The 22,374-nt window shown below is 42.2% G+C and overlaps 1 protein-coding gene across 12 annotated transcripts in view; it reads right to left on the reverse strand.

Moving 5' to 3' along the window:
* NFIB (nuclear factor I B) overlaps window positions 1–22,374 on the reverse strand; it is a 234,971-nt gene that overhangs the window by 55,488 nt on the left and 157,109 nt on the right. For all 12 annotated transcript variants that reach the window (XM_090038716.1, XM_090038715.1, XM_090038709.1 and 9 more), the window contains exons 4-6: window positions 21,731–21,799; window positions 17,414–17,534; window positions 13,817–13,935 (exon numbers count right to left, since the gene is read on the reverse strand). In XM_090038716.1, the coding sequence (XP_089894842.1) occupies window positions 13,817–13,935; window positions 17,414–17,534; window positions 21,731–21,799 (309 nt within the window). The remainder of the gene's footprint in view (window positions 1–13,816; window positions 13,936–17,413; window positions 17,535–21,730; window positions 21,800–22,374) is intronic.

A 22,374-nucleotide genomic window follows, 5' to 3' on the forward strand; every position in this document is an offset into this window, starting at 1 on the left:
CATGAGTTTCAGCAATTTCCTCATCAAAGCAAAGACCCTCTTCCTCAATCTGAAGCAGCCTGTCATCCAAGTAGCTCCCTGGATAAATGTCACGTGGTGCACCAGTCAGTAAGCCACCTGTTAACAGAACTTTGCTGGAGTCAACTCATCATCCAGGGCAAGTTCAAACATCCACCTGCCTGTTTTGGACACCTGCTCAATTGTCTTGTGCAGTATAGCAACATGGTAACTTTTCTATTTTGCTGGTGATGCAGTGGGAACAGATGAATAAATAGAAAAAGAGAATAAACAGAATTAAATCTATATGACTTCAATAATTATGCCTCCAATTTATTATCTACCTCTTCCTACTCGTATTGCTTATCTAATCTGTCTTTTCAAGGTACATTCCAGTAGATCATTATCCACCAGCATCATTTAGACCTCATTAATTTAACATTGCCTCAAGAAATGCAGATGATAATATCTTCTGGTCATTGTTCATGTAGTCATACTTTCATTACTTTACTGGAGAAAAAAAACCAGAGTTGCATCTTTGTGTAAAAGTTCAAACCAAAGGGCCATTTCCAGAGATAGCACTAGGGATAACAACACTATTCTACATTTTACTGAAGAAAATTGAGCCCAAATCCCCAGTGCCTCACACATTGTATAGTTATGTACATCTGTGTGCAAAGAGAATGTAAAACTTCACCAGATCAGCATGGTAGCACTTTGTTCAGGTGGCTACCTTTTATTGTAGAGGCTACCTTTTATTGTAGAGATATATACAGTGCATACATACCACACTGCTATGGAAACTGGAGGTGCCCAGCACATCTAAACACAGGCTTCAAAGACTTAAAATATTTCAGCAGAGGTCAGAGAACATAGGTACCATGATTTCTCACAAGCAGATGCTGACTTCAAATGAAAAATAATTTGTTAATCAACTTAAAATGTGTTGATGGTTAGGAAACAATCCTGTTTCACAAAAAAAAAAAGAGAATCAAGGTTTTAAATTTGCCTTTTACTCTTCAGTGGGCATGTCTACACATGACGCTTTAATGCACATTAGCCTAAGTTAATGCTCATTAGGGGCACACGTCTACATATGCATGCTTTAATGCTGACCAAAAATCGCAAATTTAGGCTATTCATGGAGGTAATCAAATGCAGGTATCAAATTTAGGCGCAAGTAGTTAAAGCACTTTAACAAATGCATAGACACCTTAAAGAGCATTAACTCTGTGTGTGTCAACTCACTTGCGACTAACTGCCAAGTCAGATCCCACACAGCATCAATGTGCTTTAATGCCTGCATGCGTAGATGCGTGCCTAAACTCATTTAATACACGTTAAGCTAATACACATTCAAATTTCAGTGCTCTTAAATGCATGTGTAGATATGCTCAGTGGAAAGAAAAGAAGACAAGACTTGTTTTTCTCATGCAGATTTTTTGTTTGTTCGTTTTTGTTTTAGAGAGAGAGAAAGAGAGAAAAATATTCTCAAACAGGCAACAGCCTGGTGGTGAGGATAATGACCTCTAACAAGGAAAATCAGGCAGAGCAGGGTTTTTGAGCCTGGATATTCTCCAAACCAGGCAGGTTGCCTAACTACCAGGTTATTGGCTATTTTCCGTTGTTTGTGCTTCAGCTGGTCCTGTGCTGGGGGTAGGTGCAGCAATATTTTGTATGCCAGTTCACGTACTCTGGCTTTCTAAAGGATATCTTAGATGCATTTAAAAAGGACAAATTTTGTACTGAAGCTGAACCTTGTGTTTGAGAAGCAGCCAGATATCTTAGCATAAATAGTAATCATGTGCAAAATCAAGATGGTAAGCAAACTGTAACGCACACTTGATACATCCCAATAAAGCAATAAACAGAAAGTCAAAATGCTTCTTAACAACTTAGAAGTGAGAACATGTATATAGTCATAAGGACACCTCTTGCACTGTATCTTCCAGAAGATGCTTTTTTTTGCATTGGTTCCCTTCTAACCATTTAGTTCATAACATTTCCAAGCACCTTCAAAAACAGTGTTGTGGGATATTTTTTATTTTGCCATTTTGCAATGGATAGTCATTTTACAGTATTATGTTTTGTGATTAGTGGTACAAGATCTGGGAAGAAAAAATTAGAGGATTCCTGTAATACTTTATCACTAGAATTAGCTGCACAGCAGAACAATGAAATGATACTAGGGGTAGAGGAAGGTTACAGCAAAGTAGGAAAATGCTTTGAAAAGATATAATTGAATTATCTCTTCAATTCATTCTCTATTAATCTTTAATGTTCTCTAATCAATTTCATTATTTCATTTCCAATGGGTGAAATGTATTCAGATACCAAAGAGAGAGAGCTGATGCAAGAACATTTGGCTGATCAAAAGCCTTTTACAGCCAATGGGTGGCTTTTAAATAAGATAGGCAGACTTTTCCTCCATTCCTCTCCCACAGAATGTCTATAGCTGTAAATCCTATTACTAATCTCTTGAACTTTATAATCCTCGTATTTTATTCTTCCTATATTTGCATGTATACACTGTTGTGAAATGAACCAGTAACTTTGTTCTTCAGTTTCTGCACCATATCCCTGCCCTGCCTGGAAGTTCTTCTCATGTTTTACAAAAATCCTATTCTGATCAGAAATGTATTTGGGGGCTTATCACCCTTGATAATCTGTACCTTAAAAAGCAAGGGGAAAGTGCTTGTATAGTGTTGTACCTGGATGAAAAGAATATGAGAAGAAACCTGCAAGAGTATAGTATTGACAAGGACTTTTCAGCATTGTCTTTTGCAAGTGTTCACTCTGTTGTTCATATAAAAGAATGTTTAAAGTTGTGTACACCAAATGTTCACAAATGCCTCTGCATGAACAAGTAATAGGGGTAGCACTATGGTGATGAGTACTCTATCACATAAAAACTAACATCTAAATTTCCTGATTATATCACAGATGAAAAGTTAACTTTTACTGATTTAAAACTGTCAAGTCTAGGTCATAGACCTTTAAAAAATATTCACACTGACATCTGAAGTACTTAATTTAAGGCATTATTAATATTGCCAGGCCCTAGACATTTTTAAAATTATATTTAAAGTGTGCATGTATGTGTGTACACACTTTTCAAAATGCATCCCCAAAATATTTTAAAAATCTGCAACATCATGACAGGATGTACGGACTTAATACCATAACAGTTGTTTGATCTGTCAAGCAACTTGTAAGTAATTAGCTACCATAATGAAAAGAATTGTTTTGTTTAAAGTTACATTTTTTGTCCACCAAGATGACTTTGAAACTATGGCAAACTATGCTATAAGGTCATTGAGTGATAACTCTACACCCATTTCATCTAGACCTCTCTTCCTGCAGACAGGCACTCTGCTGTATCATTACAAAGTAAGATGCAACTTAATGTGGTAGAGATATAAACTACCATATTATATTCTAACTTATGATTTCTGAATCATAACCAAGAGTCAATGACTTTGTGCCAGGTAAGGAAAAAACATCAGTACATAAAGAGTATTCTAAAATCCATCCTTAGAAAACCAGTTTAAAGGCTAAATTAACCTGACTTCAGATACTAAACTCCAAGCCAAAACTATTCCTCATGTGACAACTACATAAAACTTTCACTATTATCTATCTGTACTAGTATGGCCAAACCTTCTTGAACGTCAAACTGCTCTCCAAAACTGCTCAAATAGTGAGAATGTGAAATTACACATGCAAAGAAAAAAAAAAAAGTATTATAGCTATATAAAGAAAGAAAGAAAGAAAATGTGTTCTTCTTTAATTTTACAGATCATGAATATACTTGTCCATTCTAATGTCCATTAATCATCTTTTATGTGATTTCAGTCCACTGGATAGGCAGTGATAAAAAAGCATCCTAGAAAACAGTGAGATAATCTCATTTAAAAAGTCAAGCAAATTATACAGGATTCATTTACTAAATATTGGTGTGGTGGAACACCAGTGGGGTGTTTGCCACTTGGGGATGTAGCAAGATCTATGGGAGCTTGGTGACTGAGCAGCAGGGAAAACCCTCCCCAGGAAACATTTGAAGGGGGAAGGTGGTATCAGGGCACTCAGGGTGCTCTGCCACTTTAAGAACTGGGCCAGGCAGCAGGCAAATGCAACCCAGGCCTGATGAGCAGCCATCTTAAGCCTCAGGCCAGCAAGGCAGGAGGCAGCAGTTGCTGCCTGGTGCTGAGGAAGGAACATCTTCCAGTGGAGCTGCTGCTCTAGAGATGGCTTGGAGGTAAGGGCAGGAGCTATAGGGCTCCTGGTCCTAGGCATGCCCTAAAATTGCATCCTGCCAGGATAAGGAGGCCTAGTGGTCCTGCCTGTGGCGGGGCAGGGCCAGTAAATGCCAGGGTTGAGGACTATCCTGGTGAAAGGCAGGTTGGGGCACCTAAGCCCCTGACCCTACCACCCAGTGGGCTATGTGATAATATCAGAGAGAGAGTAGTGGGGCCAGGGACATCCACAGGGGACACCTGAGTCGATTGTGGGTGTATGATCCTGAAGGGGAGCAGGGAAGGCCAGGTAAGCTTTGAGAAGCGCCTAAGCCTGAAAGGGTGGAAGACCCCACAAGGCGAACAGCTGAGGTCCTGGTGTGAGCAGGCAAGCTGCCAGCCAGGCATGCCAACAAGTGGCACCTGAGTCTCCAGAGGTGCTCAATCCCAGGCCCCAGAGTATGGGGCGGAGTAGAGAGGGGCAGTTTTAAAGCCCTGTGAGGGGCATGAGTTGGGGCCCTGAGGGCAGGGGGTTGAGTGGAGGCCCTGCTAGCATAGGGGCTGGATCTAGGTCCAGGTAAGCCTTTGGGTGCCTGAGGCTGCAGGGGGGCTGGAGACTGATACGAAGGCAGCAGAGGAGGAGCTGTGAAGAGAAAAGGGGGCGAGCCATCAGCCCCTTGATGGAGAGCAGCTGGGGGAGTTACCCGGCTATGAGATCGGGGAAGAGTCAGCACAGCACTTTGTGAACTGCCCAGCACTTGCTCAGATGAGGGGAGAGGGAGATGCCCAAAATGCTGTACACTTGAAGTCTGGGGAATGAAGAGTAGCAAGTCTGACAACCCTCTGGGTGAGGGTAGAGTGAGTGTGGTCTCTGGGAGAGAAGAGGCGGTACGTGTGAGGCCCAGGAAGGGTGGGATGGAATAGACTAGGTGAGAGCCAGTGGACAGCGAGAGTCCTCTGTGAGAGGGAGGCAGTATGAGTGTGGCCGTAGTAGGGCACAGCGAATGAGACTCAATGCTGTGATGAGTTGGGCCCAGCCTCAGGCCGGAACTTACTACAGCTGTGAGCAACATCTGCGAGGCTTGGGATGCAATACAGGGGTGGCTGAAGTTGCATACATAGGCCCATACATAGGAGAACAGAGCATTCAATAGGCAGCCTCCTGCTTAAGTAAGACCATAATTCTTTAACAACAAGGCATGACAAGCAAGATAGGTGGGTGGCGTGCCCAGTCAGTGGGAGGCAGCACTGTGGCTGCTTGGGGACTTCCCACGTTACCATACCACAATTGGCATAGGTAAATCACTAAGACTCACTGTAACTCTAAGGGAAAGCTCATGCCACAGCATCTTATTAATGCTAGGAATCCAGGAACTTGACTTACAAAGTAAAATCAATACTGTAACCTTAACTATAAGAGTTAGAAGGATACTGGGAGACTTCAAATTTAACAAGATTACAGAGGGGGTTAGAGATAAGATAATTTAAGGAAAAGCTATTCATTTAGAAATACTCAGGCAAGATATCTCAAGGATTATATTGTGACTAATTATTATTATAAATAATACTTCTAACAGTTTAGGATTATGTAAAAGTTATGGGGTTTGATTTAATTAGCACAGTGAAGTGTAATTAAGTGTATTAGGGGATTTATATAAAAATCTGGGAAATGAAGTGGTTTGGATCTCAAATTTAAATATAACCACTAAACTCAGAAAGAAACAAATCATCCTGAGCAATTATTGTTTGACACAATTAATATAATGGTAAAAGAAAATGGAGACTAAGAGCGAAGGTCAATCTGGTATAACACTGTTGAAAAACAGATCCTATTACAAAGGGTTAAAAAAAGCTACAAAAGCATAAATTACAATTTTTTTTAGCTAAACCTACATTTTCCCCACTCAGCTATACCACAAATGAAGAAAAAACATGCTATTCAAAACAATGTGAGACTCCTTTGAATCCTTAAGGAAGCTGAATGAATGCTTTACTTGTAGAACCAGGACCCACTGGTTTCAGGTATTCTGAGGATCTGATCAATAGTAAAATAAAGCAAATCTCTGTCAATTACATTTTATAGAGGCTGGACTCATCTTCAGTTCACACAACAGGGTTATTCACAAAATAGTTGTTCTAAATATGCTAATGGCCAAGTGCCTCCTGCACATGTAGCTGTCATTGATATAAATGAGAGGTGCATGTACCTACTTGAGGCAAAATTCAACCTACTAGCTACATATGGAAAACATATATTGCAGTCATACCTAATGATTTTCTTTTCAGAATAAAAGACACTAGACCCATAACCAGGTTTTAGAACAAGGACTTTTATTAAATAAAAATATTGGAGAAAAATGAAAGCTATTGGATGATATATGGGTACTTCCTACACAGTATTGTCTTGCCTTTTCCCCCCCAACTCTCTTCTTCTATACATTATTATCCATATTAATTAATTTAGAACCTGATTCACATGTGTACTTGAGCAAAAATTTTGCCTAAATGTTATCATAGTCAATCCACATATTTCAAACAGCCTTTAAAATAGGCATGACTAGGTCAGAAGCCACTCTGAACAAAAGAGAACTTAGGTTTATGGTGAAATTCTGGCTCCACTAATATTTTTGGGAATCTTATCACTGAGTTTAAGGGGACTAGAGATTCATTCTTTGCTCATAAAATTGCACTGATGTTGCACCCATTCACACTTGTTACACTTCACTATGCTAATTAAATCAAACCCCATTACTTTAATTCTGTTCAAAGTTGAGTTTAAGTAACATTCTGGTAAATTATCACTTATTCCTACTTGATAAAGGATTCTGTCTTTGATGCATATGTGGAACTCTCATTGATCTTAATATAAATCATCTGTTGTTATACTATTCACTGAATTTTAATTTATATTTGTCTTTTTTAAATATTAAGTCTTTGAAAACTGCTTCATCCATTCCACTCAGCCCAGCAGTCTTAAGGCTCAGAAGATAAGAAAGCACTTTTCACCCTGATTAAACTGCTGCTGAACCTACTGCTAATGTCAGCAGTTACACTGAAGAAAGACATTACTTACAACTCTGACACAAGTGAAGCTCAGAGCAAACCCAACCGATATTAAAGTAAGATTCTGACTTATTTTAATATTGCTTGAAACAGCATATGGGAATACTGATGTTTAAAAATTAAATGTGCTTTTAAATATTAAGCATGAGTGACTTCCAATGCTTCAACCATCAAAAAAGTAGGAGAGAAACTGGTTTAGTGTTGCACGTGCAGTTTGGATAGAAATGCCACTTTCACTACAATGCCATATTTTAGTATGATGGCTCAGAAATGTCACACACAATCAAGAACTTTGTTCAAACATATTTCAAAACCTTTTTGTAGTGAGACGTATTTCTTAAAGGCATTATCTGTATCTGCTTTTCTCAGCATTTAGCACAGATAAAAGATCATGATAGAATATGCATTAGCCTTCTGCAGATACATTAGAAGCTGAAAGTAGTCCTGAGCTCTGTCCAATATAGGACACCAAACAATTTAAAGTTGTCTCTTACAGCTCTGTTCCTGGACAACTTTAACTCCTTCCTCTGTTAAGTCCCTCACTTCAGAAATTAAAATATCCATTTTAAACATGACCTAACCAAGGAAGGGCCAGCAAGAAGAAGAACCCAATAGGGTGGGCATGTCCAGTATGTAGGGAAAAAGCAAAAGATGGAATAAGTTCAGGAGAGGGGTGACCAGCTAAGAGGGTTTTGGTCTGAGTATAGGAGGGTTGAACAAGCAATCAGCAGGTCTACCTGTTTGTTTAAATTGTATGTTCATATCCTAACTCCTGACTGTTAGAAGATGACAAGAGAAATGTGAGAGAGTGGATATTATGCAGGAGCTGTAAAATTAAAATTCACTTAACTGTATACTGACATTATGTATTTTTGGGAAACATTGACTACAGAATGACACATGAATCTGCTTCTGTCACTCTGTTATAGGCTATATTATTAACAAATGTATGTGCTGTACATTTATACTTTAAACCATGTTGTAATACCAAGGAAAACAGGTTTAAAATCTGATCTTACTGGATATTTCTCTATTATGTTAATATACTTCACTAAGTGAGGTTTTGGAAAGAAAGTATTATATGCATATAAAAAGTTCTGAAGTTATTCAGAGTTTCAGAACTTGAGAAACTACAAGGCTCTAGGGGCAAAGCTCAAGGAGACAGGGGCACAAGTAGTTTTTTTCTTTTATCTTTCAGTGAGCAGACGCAGATAGCACCACGAGACATGCACTGGCGAGGTCAATCAGCGACTTTGGAGCTGGTGTTACCAGGCAGGCCTTGGGTTCTTGGACCATGACCTGCATTTCCATACAGAGGACATGCTGGGGCAGGAGGGGCTTCATCTGTCCCCAAAAGGTTTTTTCTTCCAGGCTGGCTGATCTTGTACAGCGAGCTTTAAATTAAGTTTGCCGGGGGACGGAGATGCAGAGGACACTTCACCATCGAGCCAGGTGACACAAAGAACTAGTACCCAGGTAAGTGATGGGCCAGGGCAGACTTGGGAACAAGGGGGCAGCACGGGCACCTACAGAAGGCCTCAAATACCTCTACACAAATGCTTGGAGCATGGGGAATAAGCAGGAGGAACTTGCCATCCTGCTAGCGAGCAAAAACCCAGACCTAGTGGGACTCATGGAAACCTAGCAGGATTCTACCCATGACTGGGCAGTGGACAGGCGAGACAGAGCAGGGAAAAGGGTGGGGGGTGTAGTGCTATACACTTCCTCAATGATCAGGATGGGGTCAGAGGAGGGACAAAATGAGGCACTATGGGTAAGAATGCAAGGGGGGCATGGGGAAAGGGACTTGATAGTGGGTATCTACTACAGATCCCCTCACCAGGGGGATGAGCTGGACCTGGAATTCTCAGGTCGGCTCATGGAGGCTGTAAAGTCAAGGGATGTGGTTGTCATGGGTGACCTAAACTACCCAGACACCTGCTGGGAGGATCAGTTAGCCAGGTCCGACTACTCATGGAGGTTCTTAGTTGGGATACAGGACTTCCACCTAACCCAGAAGATGCATAGTCCCACCAGGGGAAATGCCTTGCTGGACCTGGTCCTTGCTACAGGTGACAACCTTATAAGGGGTCTGCAGGTACTCAGTCACCTGGGCAACAGTGATCCTCACCTGCTGGAATTTACTATTCAGCAGAGGGTGGTGAAAGCAAGCAGCAAGACAGAGGTCCTCAACTTCAGGAGGTCTGACTTCTGTAAGCTAAGAAGGTTAGTAGGAGAGGCATTGGGGTCTCAGAGCTTCAATGAAATGGGAGTCCAAGACGGGTGGTTGTTCCTCAAGGAGACGATCCTCTGAGCTTAAAGGAAGTCAGTCCCAATGCACAGCAAGGGGGGCAGGAGTGCTCAGAAGCCCCCATGGCTCTGCGTAGGCATCCAGGGATGCCTGAGGGCAAAAAAGGAGGTGTACAAACAGCGGAAGCAAGGGGCTATCACCAAAGAGGATTATACCTCCGTTGCTCAGGACTGCAGGGAGGCTGTTAGGAAGGCCAAGGCAGAGATGGAGCTAGGGCTAGCGATCAGAATTAAGGAAAATAAAAAGTCCTTTTTCAAATACATAGGAAGTAAGAAGGTGGCACCAGGGCCCCTACAGGATAGGCTTGATAATCTGGTATTGCAAAAAAATGAAAAAGCTGACCTCTTTAATGATTTTTTTGCCTCCATATTCCTGAACAGGGACCAGGACACATCCCCCACTAGAATTGCAGACGGACCCAGGGGAGGCACCGCCATGCCTAGGGTCAGGGACCACCTAGTTAGGGATCTTTTGGAGGGGCTGGACATGTTTAAATCAGTAGTTCCAGATGCTCTTCACCCGAGGGTGCTGAGGGAATTGGTGGGAGTCATAGCGGGGCCCCTGGCATGGCTGTATGAGTGCTCATAGAGCACTGGCCAGGTACCAGAGGATTGGAAAAGAGCCAATGTGGTCCCCATTTACAAGAAGGGGAGAAAGGAGGACCCCAGAAATTATAGGCCAGTCAGTCTTACCTTGGTCCTTGGGAAGAGCTTTGAGAAAATTATCAAGGAGCACATCTGCAAGGGATCACAAGGGGAGGTAATGCTCAGGGGCAACAAACATGGGTTCACTGAAGGCAGGTCCTGCTTGACTAACCTGATTTCTTTTTATGATCAGGTCACAAAGTCCCTGGACAAGGGTGTCAGGTGAATATTTTCTTCCTGGATTTTAAGAAGGCCTTTGACATGATTTCCCACCACATTCTCTTAAAATAACTTGGTGACTGTGGCATTGATGCCTACAGTCAGATGGGTGGCAAATTCACTAGATGGCCACATCCAGAGAGTGGTGGTGGAGAGGTTGTTTTTGACCTGGAGGGATGTGGGCAATGGAGTCCCCCAGGGCTTGGTCCTGAAGTCTGTACTGTTCAACATCTTTGTCAGCGATCTGGATGTCGGTGTGGAATGCATGCTGTCCAAATTCACTGACAACACCAAGCTGTGGAGCAAGGTGGGCATGCTGGAGGGGAGGGACAAAATCCAACCAGATCTAGACAAATTACAGAGGGGGGCAGATGAGAATAGGATGGAATTCAATGCAGACAAGTGCAAGGCGCTGCATTTAGGGAGAAGGAACCAGCAACATGCTTATAGGCTGGGTAACACCCTTCTTGTAAACATGGTGGCAGAAAGGGATCTTGGAGACATTACTGACTCCAGGATGAACATGAGCCGCCAATGCGAGGAAGCAGTCAGTAAGGCTAACCACTCCTTGTTGTGAATCTACAGATGCATCACAAGCAGGTCCAGGGAGGTGATCCTTCACCTCTATGCAGCATTGGTCAGGCCACAGTTGGAGTACTGTGTCCAGTTCTGGGCACCACACTTCAAGAGGGATATGGCTAGCATTGAGAGGGTCCAGAGGAGGGCCACTTGCATGGTCAAGGTGCAGCGGGGCAGGCCCTAAGAAGAGAGGCTAAAGGGCCTGAACCTATTCAGCCTCCACAAGAGAAGGCTGAGAGGGGATCTGGTGGCTATGTACAAGCTCACCAGGGGGGACCAGTGAGAACTGGGAGAGGCTCTGTTCCCCCAGGCACCACCAGGGGTTACTAGAAATAATGGCCACAAATTGTTAGAGAGAAGGTTCAGGCTGAACATCAGGAGACACTACTTTACAGTTAGGGCTGCCAGGCTCTGGAATGGGTTCCTAAGTGATGCGGTGCTCTCTCCTACCTTAGGGGTGTTCAAGAGGAGGCTGGACAGATATTTGGCTGGGGTGATATGACCCTGGAACCCATTCCTGCCTGGGGCATGGGTTCAGACCTGATTATCTATTTACTTATTCCTGTTCTTTCTTTCATTTCCCTACACTGCTCTTTCAAAACAGACAAATAGAAAATGCATACACATTTTGTTTCATAAACAGCTCTTCAGAGATTGTATGTCAATAAGAAGACTAGATAACAGTTCTTTACTTATACAGAGAGCTCTAAAGCTTAATAAAAGGCAAGGGCTGGAGCCTTCCCAATTAGAAACAGTGTGGTATATGATGAGTCTTTTACTGAAGTTTGATGAAATTTTATTTTTCCCCCAATTTCACAGCTGCCACTGCCTAGGCAAACCACTAATTCTCCCTTAATCACATTCCAACCTTTCATGATATATGCTTATGCAGCATACAACTTGCAGGAACAGCAAGGACAATCTATAGTGAGGTTATTCACATTATGCCCCTTGTGTCTGTTTTTCTATTACATTTCACAGTATCTACCCTTTATGGGGAGTAATAAGTTCATCCAACCTTCTCCAAGAGGACCAACAAATCAGTACTGATTTTGATAGAAGGCTAAATGTCAACATGCTGTGTATTCACATGGTATTCCCTTAGATTAAAATGTTAGAAGGCTGCCTAAAGGAGTTAGATACCCTACTTCCACTTAGTTTTAAAGGGCACTTAACTGCTTTGAATACCTCTTTGAATTTCCAATCTAAGTTATTTAAGCTTGGTTCAGCACTATGGATCTATCACTATTGCCACCTCCAGGCCCTCACTGCTAGCAAATTTTTGTCTGTTCTGCAAATGACACAACATAAATACAGCACTATTCATATATGAAATGCTGGCATCTCCATTTCTGCATGTCTACTACTTGTCAACAAGGCACATAGAAGACCGCTGCTGGTTTAATCCATTCCACAGAAAACATCAAATATAACTACATTAATTGCTAAACAAACACCACCCAAAGGGGTGGGGGGAGGGAACTAAAGGAAGAAAAGCACAAATAAAAGTTAAGCAACAGACCTAAACCATGGAAGGTGCTATGCATCAAACTGCCAGTTGGTAATGGAGAACTAGAATATCAAACAACAGACTGAGTAGAACAAAATATGTATCAGGAGAGGGAGCTGAACAGGGAACTTCCTGTCTAGCTTTATTATTTAATTCTTGCAAGCAATGCTGCATACTGAGTTCCAAAGAGTGGCAGAGCCTCAAGCAGATAATTCTTTGAACACCACAGTGCATGAAATGTCCACAACACATATACTGGGAATTTCATAATGCCTTACTAATTGAAGGGAAAATCTACACTGGGTACATCTACATGTGCAATTAATTTAGCACACTGGTTCAAACTCTGGAGCAGTCTGAACCAGAGTAAACTATTCCTGAGTGTAGCATCTCTACATGTGCCTGAGACAGCAACAATTTGAGCCAAGGCAGAGCAGTTTACGCCAGGCTGGCAGACGGCACCAGCAGCCAGTCACAGTCTCCAGTTTGAGGCAGCAGAGGGGCTGGGTGGAGCATGAGGGTGCTGAAAGTGCAGAACCATGTGGCTAGGTGGCAGGCAGGAGTCTGGCCCCCTGCTGGCTAGGCTGTCAGAGCACAATTTATGCCTGTGGTCAGGATCTACATGTAGATTTAATTGCAGTTAATTACGGCGGCATTAATTAGTTAACTGTGGTCTAATAGCACTGCATGTGCGTCTTTACAGGTGATGCTTTACTCCACAGCTAATTAGTTGACTCCACAGTTAAGCATATGTGTAGACGAAGCCACTGACTTCAATAACCACGGGCTAAGACTGAGTTCTCTTGAAGGTAAAACGTGTTGAGATGTACATTAATCCCACTGAAGAAGCTGGGTATACTAATAATGGCCAAACCAGAAAGTAAAAATAGTTTGTTTTTACTCAATTAAAATGCATTGTTCAGATCATTTTGGAACAGCGTAATTATCTTTTATAGTGTCCACAATATAAATGAGGTGCTTAAAGAAGACTTCATCTGCAATAAATGTTTTGATGATGATAATGCAGTTTACTGTGTGGAAAAATTATGATTATGTGCTTGCTCATGCTATATGATCATTACAGTTTTTTAAAAAATATATATTTAGTTAAAGACATTTAGCAAAAATGTGTTACATAGAATAGTCAAGCTAACTTACTGCAATACACCATTGCTTTATTGTTTTAATGCTAGAAAGGAACAGGAAAATTTATAATACTGATGAATGCTTGAACACGTTGTTACAAAATGTTACTAACCTTGATCTCTTTCATGCCATGTTCGACTCCCAGCAGCTGGTGAATTTGGAGAGGGATAAAAGTCTCCTGTTGGACTTGGCTCCATATTCTCATCTATGGAGATAGTTTTGGGTCTCTTGCTGTTGAAATATCATAAGTGTCGGGATTAAGTCTTATATTATGTACATGTATTTAGCAATAGTATGGCAAAATCTATAAGGATTATGACAAATTTTGCAAAACAGAGAACAATGCAGGCATTAAAACAAAAAACACATTTTACACTTAACCTTATGCATAAGTCTGAAACAAAGTTGTTTATATGGTGTCTATTTCTTTTACACTATATACACACAAGTGCGCACACGCGTGCACACACACACAAATCCCAGCATGTTCTAAATCCAGCAGCATTTAAGACATTGGTCAAAGGTCTGTTTTCTGCCACCTGATGTAAAAGATGTATCATTAGAAAGTAAAATTCTCCAGGGGATTCATTTGAGGCAAAAAAACCCCAGAGTTGAACCCATGCCAAAATTAACCAGGTGAAACTGGAATTATTCTGAATCTGTGTATAGGGAGAAAAATAGCTTGCTATATCCTACCAGAACAGAGTGCAGGACTTTTACAAGATGCCTATCCTGACATGGTCTTTTCATTTTCAGTTAATTTAACTGACAATGAAAGGTCTGCATTTCAAGTAACACCACTGGTACTACGGCACCATTTCAATCTACTAGGACAAAGGCAGATTTCTTCTTATCTATGTAGCAGTTTTCCAAAGAAAGGTGGGGAAAGGAAGGTGGGGAATTAAGCATGAAAAATTCAATAATATTATTTTAAAGTAACTGTGACAGTACTATGAGAATGATTATTCTTTCTTTCTTTACATTCTTTTTTTAAATTTCAAAGCTGAGTTGAATCCCGGAGCATGAGCTGACTAACTACTACAGTCAGATACTGGTGGAAGAATGTTCTAACCTTATCAACAATAATTTGAAAAAAAACTACAAAATCTGCTCTCAAGCCCAGACAGTTACCTTCATTGATGAGGTAATACTCTTTGACAACAAAGATCCCATATAAAACACAGTACCTCTGACATTGTGATACCCTGGTAGCTTCAGCAAACCAAGCAATACCACAACTTATTGTTCTAGAATAGGAATATAAATCCAAGATCCCTGAGCAAAGCAGATTCTCTACTCATCTATCTGGTGCTGCCTGACCTATCTAGGATCCCTGCACCAAATGCTGGTTCACAGAATATACAAATAGAGAGAACAGACAAAATTGCAGCTCCCATGTCTAACTCGTAGCGAGTCATAAAAAGCACCATGAGTTAGACCGATTCTCCTAACCCAACATGCATTAGTTATTGGATTGGGAGGTTGGGAGATTGGCTGCATAGATGCAGCCTGTCTCCCCGTAGCTCCACTCCCCTTGCAACTCCACTGCTGTCTCAGAATGGGAGGGGGAGAAAGCAGGGGATAGACGTCCATTCGGGGTTCTCAGCCCCACTGGAGTGGAGGGCAGGTACACTAAAGCACCCCTGAAGTGAGGGGCTCCAATCCACCCACCCCCTTCTCCACCTCAGCAGGCATGAGAGAACCCCAGAATGAACCTCCTTCCCCTGCCTTCTCTCTCTCCCATCCTAAGACAGCAGCTGGGGCCAGGCTGTGCTGGAGCCAGGACAGACAGAAATTAATGAAGGCACTCTGCTTGGAAGCATCTTCATTGGAACCCTCATACAATAAGGGTTAATTTGTCGCATGATCGGAACACTCTGTAGCCATGCTCTTCTGTTTGGACTTTTGAGGGGTTTCCAGGGGCCAACCTCACAACAAACATCATTTCTATCGGCAACCAGAGAGGAGAGAAGTGAACTGTGGCAGAAAGCAGGTGGCACTGTAAGGATGGAGCCACAAGTACACTTATTGTCCCCTAACACCAGCCCAAAGAAAATTACCCAGAAAAACTAGGAGAGCTTGTATTAGTATTGTATATTTCTCCAGTTCCTCCTCTATACTGAGGAACTTCCAATTAGGAGAGGTCCAGGAACTGTGCCTTCTGACACAATGATGAAGCCAGGTAAACAGACCCATTAGAGGTAGCCTCTGCCCATTTGGGCACCTATCCCATGCCTATTCCAGAGTGGGCAATTTTTTCCTGAATGTAACATTCAAAGAGGAATTCCAACAGGGGATCCTTCAACCTCTGTGCTCTCCTGTAGAATGCAGATCTGGTCTTTGGTGTTTTGATCCCCATAGGCCATATTTAATGTGGTTGCTTGTTCTCATTTTCCCCTTCCCTATGTCTAGCCCATGATGTACATGAAATTATCAGTCAGCATCTTCTTGAGAGTCAGCCTTCAAATTTTCACACTTTTCTAAGAATTGTCTTGGCTTATTTTCCAAAAGGTACAGAATTCCAGTTGGAAAATGAGATTATTCATAGTTCTCCCAGTAGGAGCTTCAAGTGTCTAAGCATCTTTTTTTTGAAGGAATGCAGAAAGTGAGGAAAGGCAGCAAACATAATTTTGGAAATAGAAATGTTAAATAAAAACAAGCTGTGTTCATCCATAGAGCTGTAAACGTGGCCTGAATTAGCTGGTAATTTTAAATACATCATGCATAGCACCTTTCTTGATAGTCTAAAGTCATTGTTTAATTTACTGAGAAGTTTCAGATTGCTCTTCTAATAAACCACTTGAAAATGGTTTGTCTCTAATAGCAGTAGGAAGTGGTTTACAAATATGACAGAAGTCATATCATCTGAAACATCAGTGTTAATACTACACAGCTCTATCACCCTTTACAGGAATATATTTTCCACTGTGAATTAATAACCTAGTAATGATTTATAAAACATACATATTTGACTTCTCTATGAGACATTGGTCAGGCCGCAGTTGGAGTAATGCATCCAGGTCTGGGCACGGCACTTCAGGAGAGATGTGGATAGCATAGAAAGCGTCCAGAGGAGAGCCACTCACGTGATCAGAAGGCAGCAGGGTAAGTCCTATGAGGAGAGACTATGGGAGCTGAACCTGTTCAGCCTACACAAAATAAGGCTGAGAGGGGATCTGGTGGCCACCTACAAACTTGCCAAGGGGGACCAGCAGGCAGTGGGAGAGTCCCTGTTCCCCTGCCCACTACCAGGAGTTACAAGGAATAACAGCCATAAGCTGACTGAGAGTAGGTTCAGGCTAGACATCAGGAGGTGCTACTTCACTGTCAGGGTGGCTAGGATCTGGAACCAACTTCCCAGGGAAGTGGTGCTCGCCCCTACCCTGGGGATCTTCAAAAGGAGACTAGACAATCACCATGCCGGGGTCGTTTGACCCCAGCATTCTTTCCTGCCATGGCAGGGGGTCAGACTAGATGATCTGCTCAGGTCCCTTCCGACCCTACCAACTATGAAACTATGAAACTATGACTTGGTAAAAGCAAACAGAATGCATGAAATTATGCACTTAGTCTGTGGTATTTGTGAACTGCTTTCCCACCTAATCAACACTAACTTCCCACAATCATTTATTCATTATCATTATTAACAGTAGTATTATTAATTATTCTTAGTTATTATTTATTGCTTTTTCAATGCTTATGTTTTTACCTGCTTGGTGGAGAAGACAGTGACCTCTGCAGATTCACACCGGAGTTCATGTCATGGTAGTATGGTTGGCTCGGAAGCTCTCCAATTGGGAAGTTCACCCCAGCTCCCTGGGTTATAGGCGCTGAAGAACATGTTATTAAGAGTCAAAAATAATCTCTAATCCTTTTGCCATCTTCTCCATTTTAACACTGAAAAAAACCTTGCAATATGACAATGTGTACCTATGCTACCTATTGAGGAAATCAAGCACAGACAAGTTCTGTTAATGTTTTCCCACCTTAACCTATCACCCTCACCATCGCAAACCTCTTAACATTTATAGTTTTATTTATTATTTTGTACATTAGTCTTCCATAACAGACAATCTAAAAGAACTGGTATGAAGAAACGGATAAAACTGATACAAAGCGTGAACATACCTAGTCATCCTAAAAGTGGCCTGTATGGTAAGACCATACCACACTGTTTCTTTTGCCTTTTATCCTTGACACAGACATTGTTTTTGCATTAGCCCACACATATTATAATCTTAACTTTTATCTGCTATCTGAATATTGTGCATTTTAACAACCTTCGGCACTTCAAGAATAACTGCATATCGTGTAACATATCAGAAGGTTTGAATTTTTCTGACAGTGAAAGCACAGCTCTGTTGCAGCTTAAAGTTAAATGCATGGGGAAATATCCCCCAGAAACCATACACTTTTAAGTTTATTATGAGAAGTATATTATGGCTAGTGGCTCAGGACAAGTAATGCATAAGTTTGACCTGAATAAAAATGTCCCAGGATTGGTAAGTCTACTAGGCCTGTGCAAAGCAGCTAGTATTTGCTTCAGATTCGGATTTGGCCAATTCGGGGACTGATGATTCGATTTGGTGATTTGAATCACCAGAGTGCTCAAAAGCCCCCATGGCTCACCAAAAGCATTCAGGAACATCTGAAAGCTAAAAAGAATGTGTATACTCAACGGAAGGGAGGGGCCATCACCAAGGAGGATTATACCTCCATTCCTCAAGACTGTAGTCAGGGTGTTAGGAAGGCTAAGGTGAAGACAGAACTAGGAGTAGCAACCAGGATCAAGGATAACAAGAAGTCCTTTTTTAAATACATAGGTAGTAAAAAGAAAGCACCAGGTAACGTGGGGCCCCTGCAGGACATGCTTGGCAATCTGGTGGTTGCAACAGACGACAAAACTGACCTCTTTAACAAATTCTTTGCCTCCATTTTTTTGAGCAGGGACTGGGACATCTCCCCCACCGGGATTCCAGATGGACCCAAGAGAAGCACAGCCAGGACTAGGGTCAGAGAGGACCTAGTTAGGGAACTCCTGATGGGGCTGGACATGTTCAAATCAGGTCCAGATGATTTCCACCACAGGATGCTGAGGGAATTGGCCGAGGTCATTGTGAAACCCCTGGCCTGGCTTTACGAGCACTCATGTTGCTCTGGCCAGGTGCCAGAGGACTGGAAAAGGGCCAATGTGGTCCCCATTTTCAAATGGGGGAGTAAGGAGGACCCAGGAAACTACAGGCCCGTTAGTCTTACCTCGGTCCTAGGGAAGCTCTTTGAAAGAATTATCCAAGAGCACATCTGCAAGGGACCAGCAGGGGAGATTATGCTTAGGGGCAATCAACATGGGTTCATTAGGGACAGGTCCTGTCAGACCAACCTGGCTGCCTTCTATGACAAGGTCACAAAATCCTTAGATGCACATGTCACGGTGGACATAGTCTTTCTGGACTTCAGGAAGGCCTTTGACACTGTCTCTCACCCCATTCTCATCAAAAAGTTAGGCGACTGTGGCATTGATGCCTACATAGTCAGATGGGTTGCAAATTGGCAAATTGGAGGGCCACACCTAGAGAGTGGTGGTGGACGGGTCATTTTCGACCTGGAGGAACCTGGAGTGAGGTTGGCAGTGGGGTCCTCAGGCCTGCACGGTTTAACATCTTCATCAGCAACATGGACGAGGGGGTGAAAAACACCTTGTTCAAATTCACAGATGACACTAAGATGTGGGGAGAGGTGGGCACGCTAGAAGGGAGGTAGGCTACAACTAGATCTGGACAGGTTACAGGGGTGGGCGGATAGGATTCGATACTGACAAGTGCAAGGTACTGCACCTAGGGAGAAAGAACCAACAGCACACCTACAAGCTGGGGAACTCCCTTCTCATCAGCATAGAGGCAGAAAAGGATCTTGGAGTTATTACTGATTCCAAAATGAACATGGGCATGTGTTTGAGTTCCTTGAACAAAATAATGGATGAGTGTGCGCAAACCTGAATTCCACATACGCAAATCCCTGACTTCCACAAAAACATTCAATGCTGCTCACGCACAACCCTATCAAACACAAAGTGCATGTAGCTTCATATTGAGGGAACAAACTGTGCTCTTGAATATTTCCGCCCAACTCTTGCAAAATAACAAAATAATTCAACAGGATTTGTACATGCGTATCTATGCATCTAATGGCTCCCAAAACCCAGTACTAAGGTAAAAAGCTATCAGTTTTATTCAATCAATATATTCTGTACATACCCCAGTGCAATATTACATTTTGTTGATGTAATTTTACTGACTTCCAACTGAATTATTCTTGATTCATAAAACTTTGAAGAAAGAATCATGCCTTCAGCCCTTAAAAGCTAATTAAAACCCTGTAATTTTCCTGTTCTAGCCTGAACTAGCTCATGTGTGAAATCTGGGTGGATAGTTTAAAAGTGTTCTCTCATTTTTGGTGTTGTGTCAAACTTCTCATCTGAGCAATGTTCCTCCTTGAACATTCAACTATCAAAATAGCAATGAACTCCACACTTGTTACTGTGCATGCTTCTAAACATAACTTCTGAATGGTTTTTTTGGTTCACTTCCTTCCAAATTAAATCTCAAAGAGAAAGCCATGAATAGCATTTACTTTAAGTACAAGAAGGAAATGCACCAAATACAAGGGCAAATAAAATACATAGATTATTTTACCCTATGTTAAATCTCAAAACTGTAGATTCTTGGCTCCTAAAAACAGGAGATATCTTAAATTAAATTTTATTCATAATTTTGTCCTGTTTCATATTAAAAATCTCTTCTTGCCCATCTTCATTTCCTATTTGTAATAATATTTCTGCATCTGTATGGTATGTTTGCTCATGAGTAGATTCTGTATTAAGCCCATATATTCCTACCCCACTACCTGTGAGCCCACTTGCACCCTATGTCTATGTCCCTGATGCCTGTTCTTCCCTGCAGTGCCTGCATCCCCTACCACCTGTCCCCACCATTATTTGTCCCCCTCCCACTTGCACAAACCAGTGTCTGCCCTCTCTGCTGCTTGCCCCCCAACAGAGCTCCTCCCCTCCACTCCTTACCTTCCCCTCAGCTCTGGCTTTAGGTCAGGTCCCACACTGGCCCAGGATAGGGAGCATGTACTGCCACTGGTCCCAGCCCAGACATGCAGCAGCAACAGCTCTGGCTCCAGTCCCAGAGCCAGAGCCAGAGCCAGAGCCAGAGCCAGGCCTGGAACTTCCTCTGCGTGGCTGGGCTGGAGCTGGAAGGAGCATGTGCTCTGTGCTCCCTACTCTAGCCTGGAGTGAGACCACAGCCAGAGCCAGAGCTGTGAAGGGAAGGGAAGCAGTGGCGAGAGGTGGGGAGGATAATGGCAGGGAGCAAAGGTGGGGAAGGGAGAGACTACAAAGGGCAAGTTTTGTGGGGAAGAGAAGGGGGTTAGTGGCTCCTGGGGTCAGTGTCAGAGCTATGACCACTGCCTCTGCCAACCTGTACTTTAATCTAAGATGAGGGACTTCCCCCCTCATGTTGAAAGCAGGGTACCTCACCTTGGATTTGAGTAAATACAGTATTTACTACACTTGCTATGATGCAATTTTCCTTTAAGGCCATGACTCCTTACTTTGGAGAGTAAAGTAAATTTAAAAAGTATGATGGTTCAGCATAATTTCAAAGATGAACAGAATGGCAAGAGAAAGTTGAAAGTTCAACCAAAAAAAAGTTCATTACTGAGATGTCATTTTATTGACATCTCAGTCCGTTAAACCTTACATAAATCAATTTGCTGTGCATTCCTGAGTTATGAAGAAAGATGTTTCATTCAAACCCTGAATAAAACAAAAGAAAACCTGTTTTTATTATAAATGTATGCAAGATGAACTGTGCACAAGGTTAGCAAAATCTGGGCAACAGGAAAAATTTTCTGCCTGGATTCAGGCCTGAAGTCAACTGACGTCTGCAATTGCTTTAAAAAAGTTTGGAATAAAGCTATTTGCACATATTAGGTCATTAAGTGTGGATTGTTAACTTACTTCTGGACACCCTCACAAGTTCTGACACGTTGAAGACTCCAGATTTCACAAAACTATCCTCAAGGTACACTGAAAAAGATCACAATACTATAATCAGACTACTTAGAAGACAAAAGCACAGACCATTTAATGTCACAATTAACTAAGAAAGGCCAAAAATTAAATCAAAATACACTGAGCTCAGACACAGTAAAAGTTAAAATCCAAACTATGTTCAAAAATTAAGATTCTAAAGAGGAAAAATAAAAGGCCTTCAAGAAAATTAACAAGCAGTACACTGAACACAGGATTTTGTAAAGTGTGGTGTGGGAGCAAACAAACATCAGTGTTGCAGGGGTGACTCCACCCCTGCTCCCAGTTTCCTCCTTCCCCCAGTGGAATAGGCAAACCACACTGCAGGAGCAGCAACCAGGTACTTTTAAGTCCCAAAACCAGATAAAAATCTCTCCCACACATACTCTCTCCTCCATGCTCAGCCCCTCTCCTCCGTGCACTGCTGCTGCTGTTCCCAGCTGATCTGGGGTTTGGAGGAGCTCCACAGCTGCTCCTGCCCCACTCCAGCCAAGCCGCACATGAAGCAGAGCTCAGGCAGTGGCAGGCAGTTTCCCCTTCTGTAAGCCTGCTCTGAGGCAGGGAAAGGGGAA

Source organism: Crocodylus siamensis, chromosome 3 (genome assembly GCF_052110815.1).
Source record: "Crocodylus siamensis isolate JL-2025a chromosome 3, ASM5211081v1, whole genome shotgun sequence".
NCBI lineage: Eukaryota > Metazoa > Chordata > Crocodylia > Crocodylidae > Crocodylus > Crocodylus siamensis.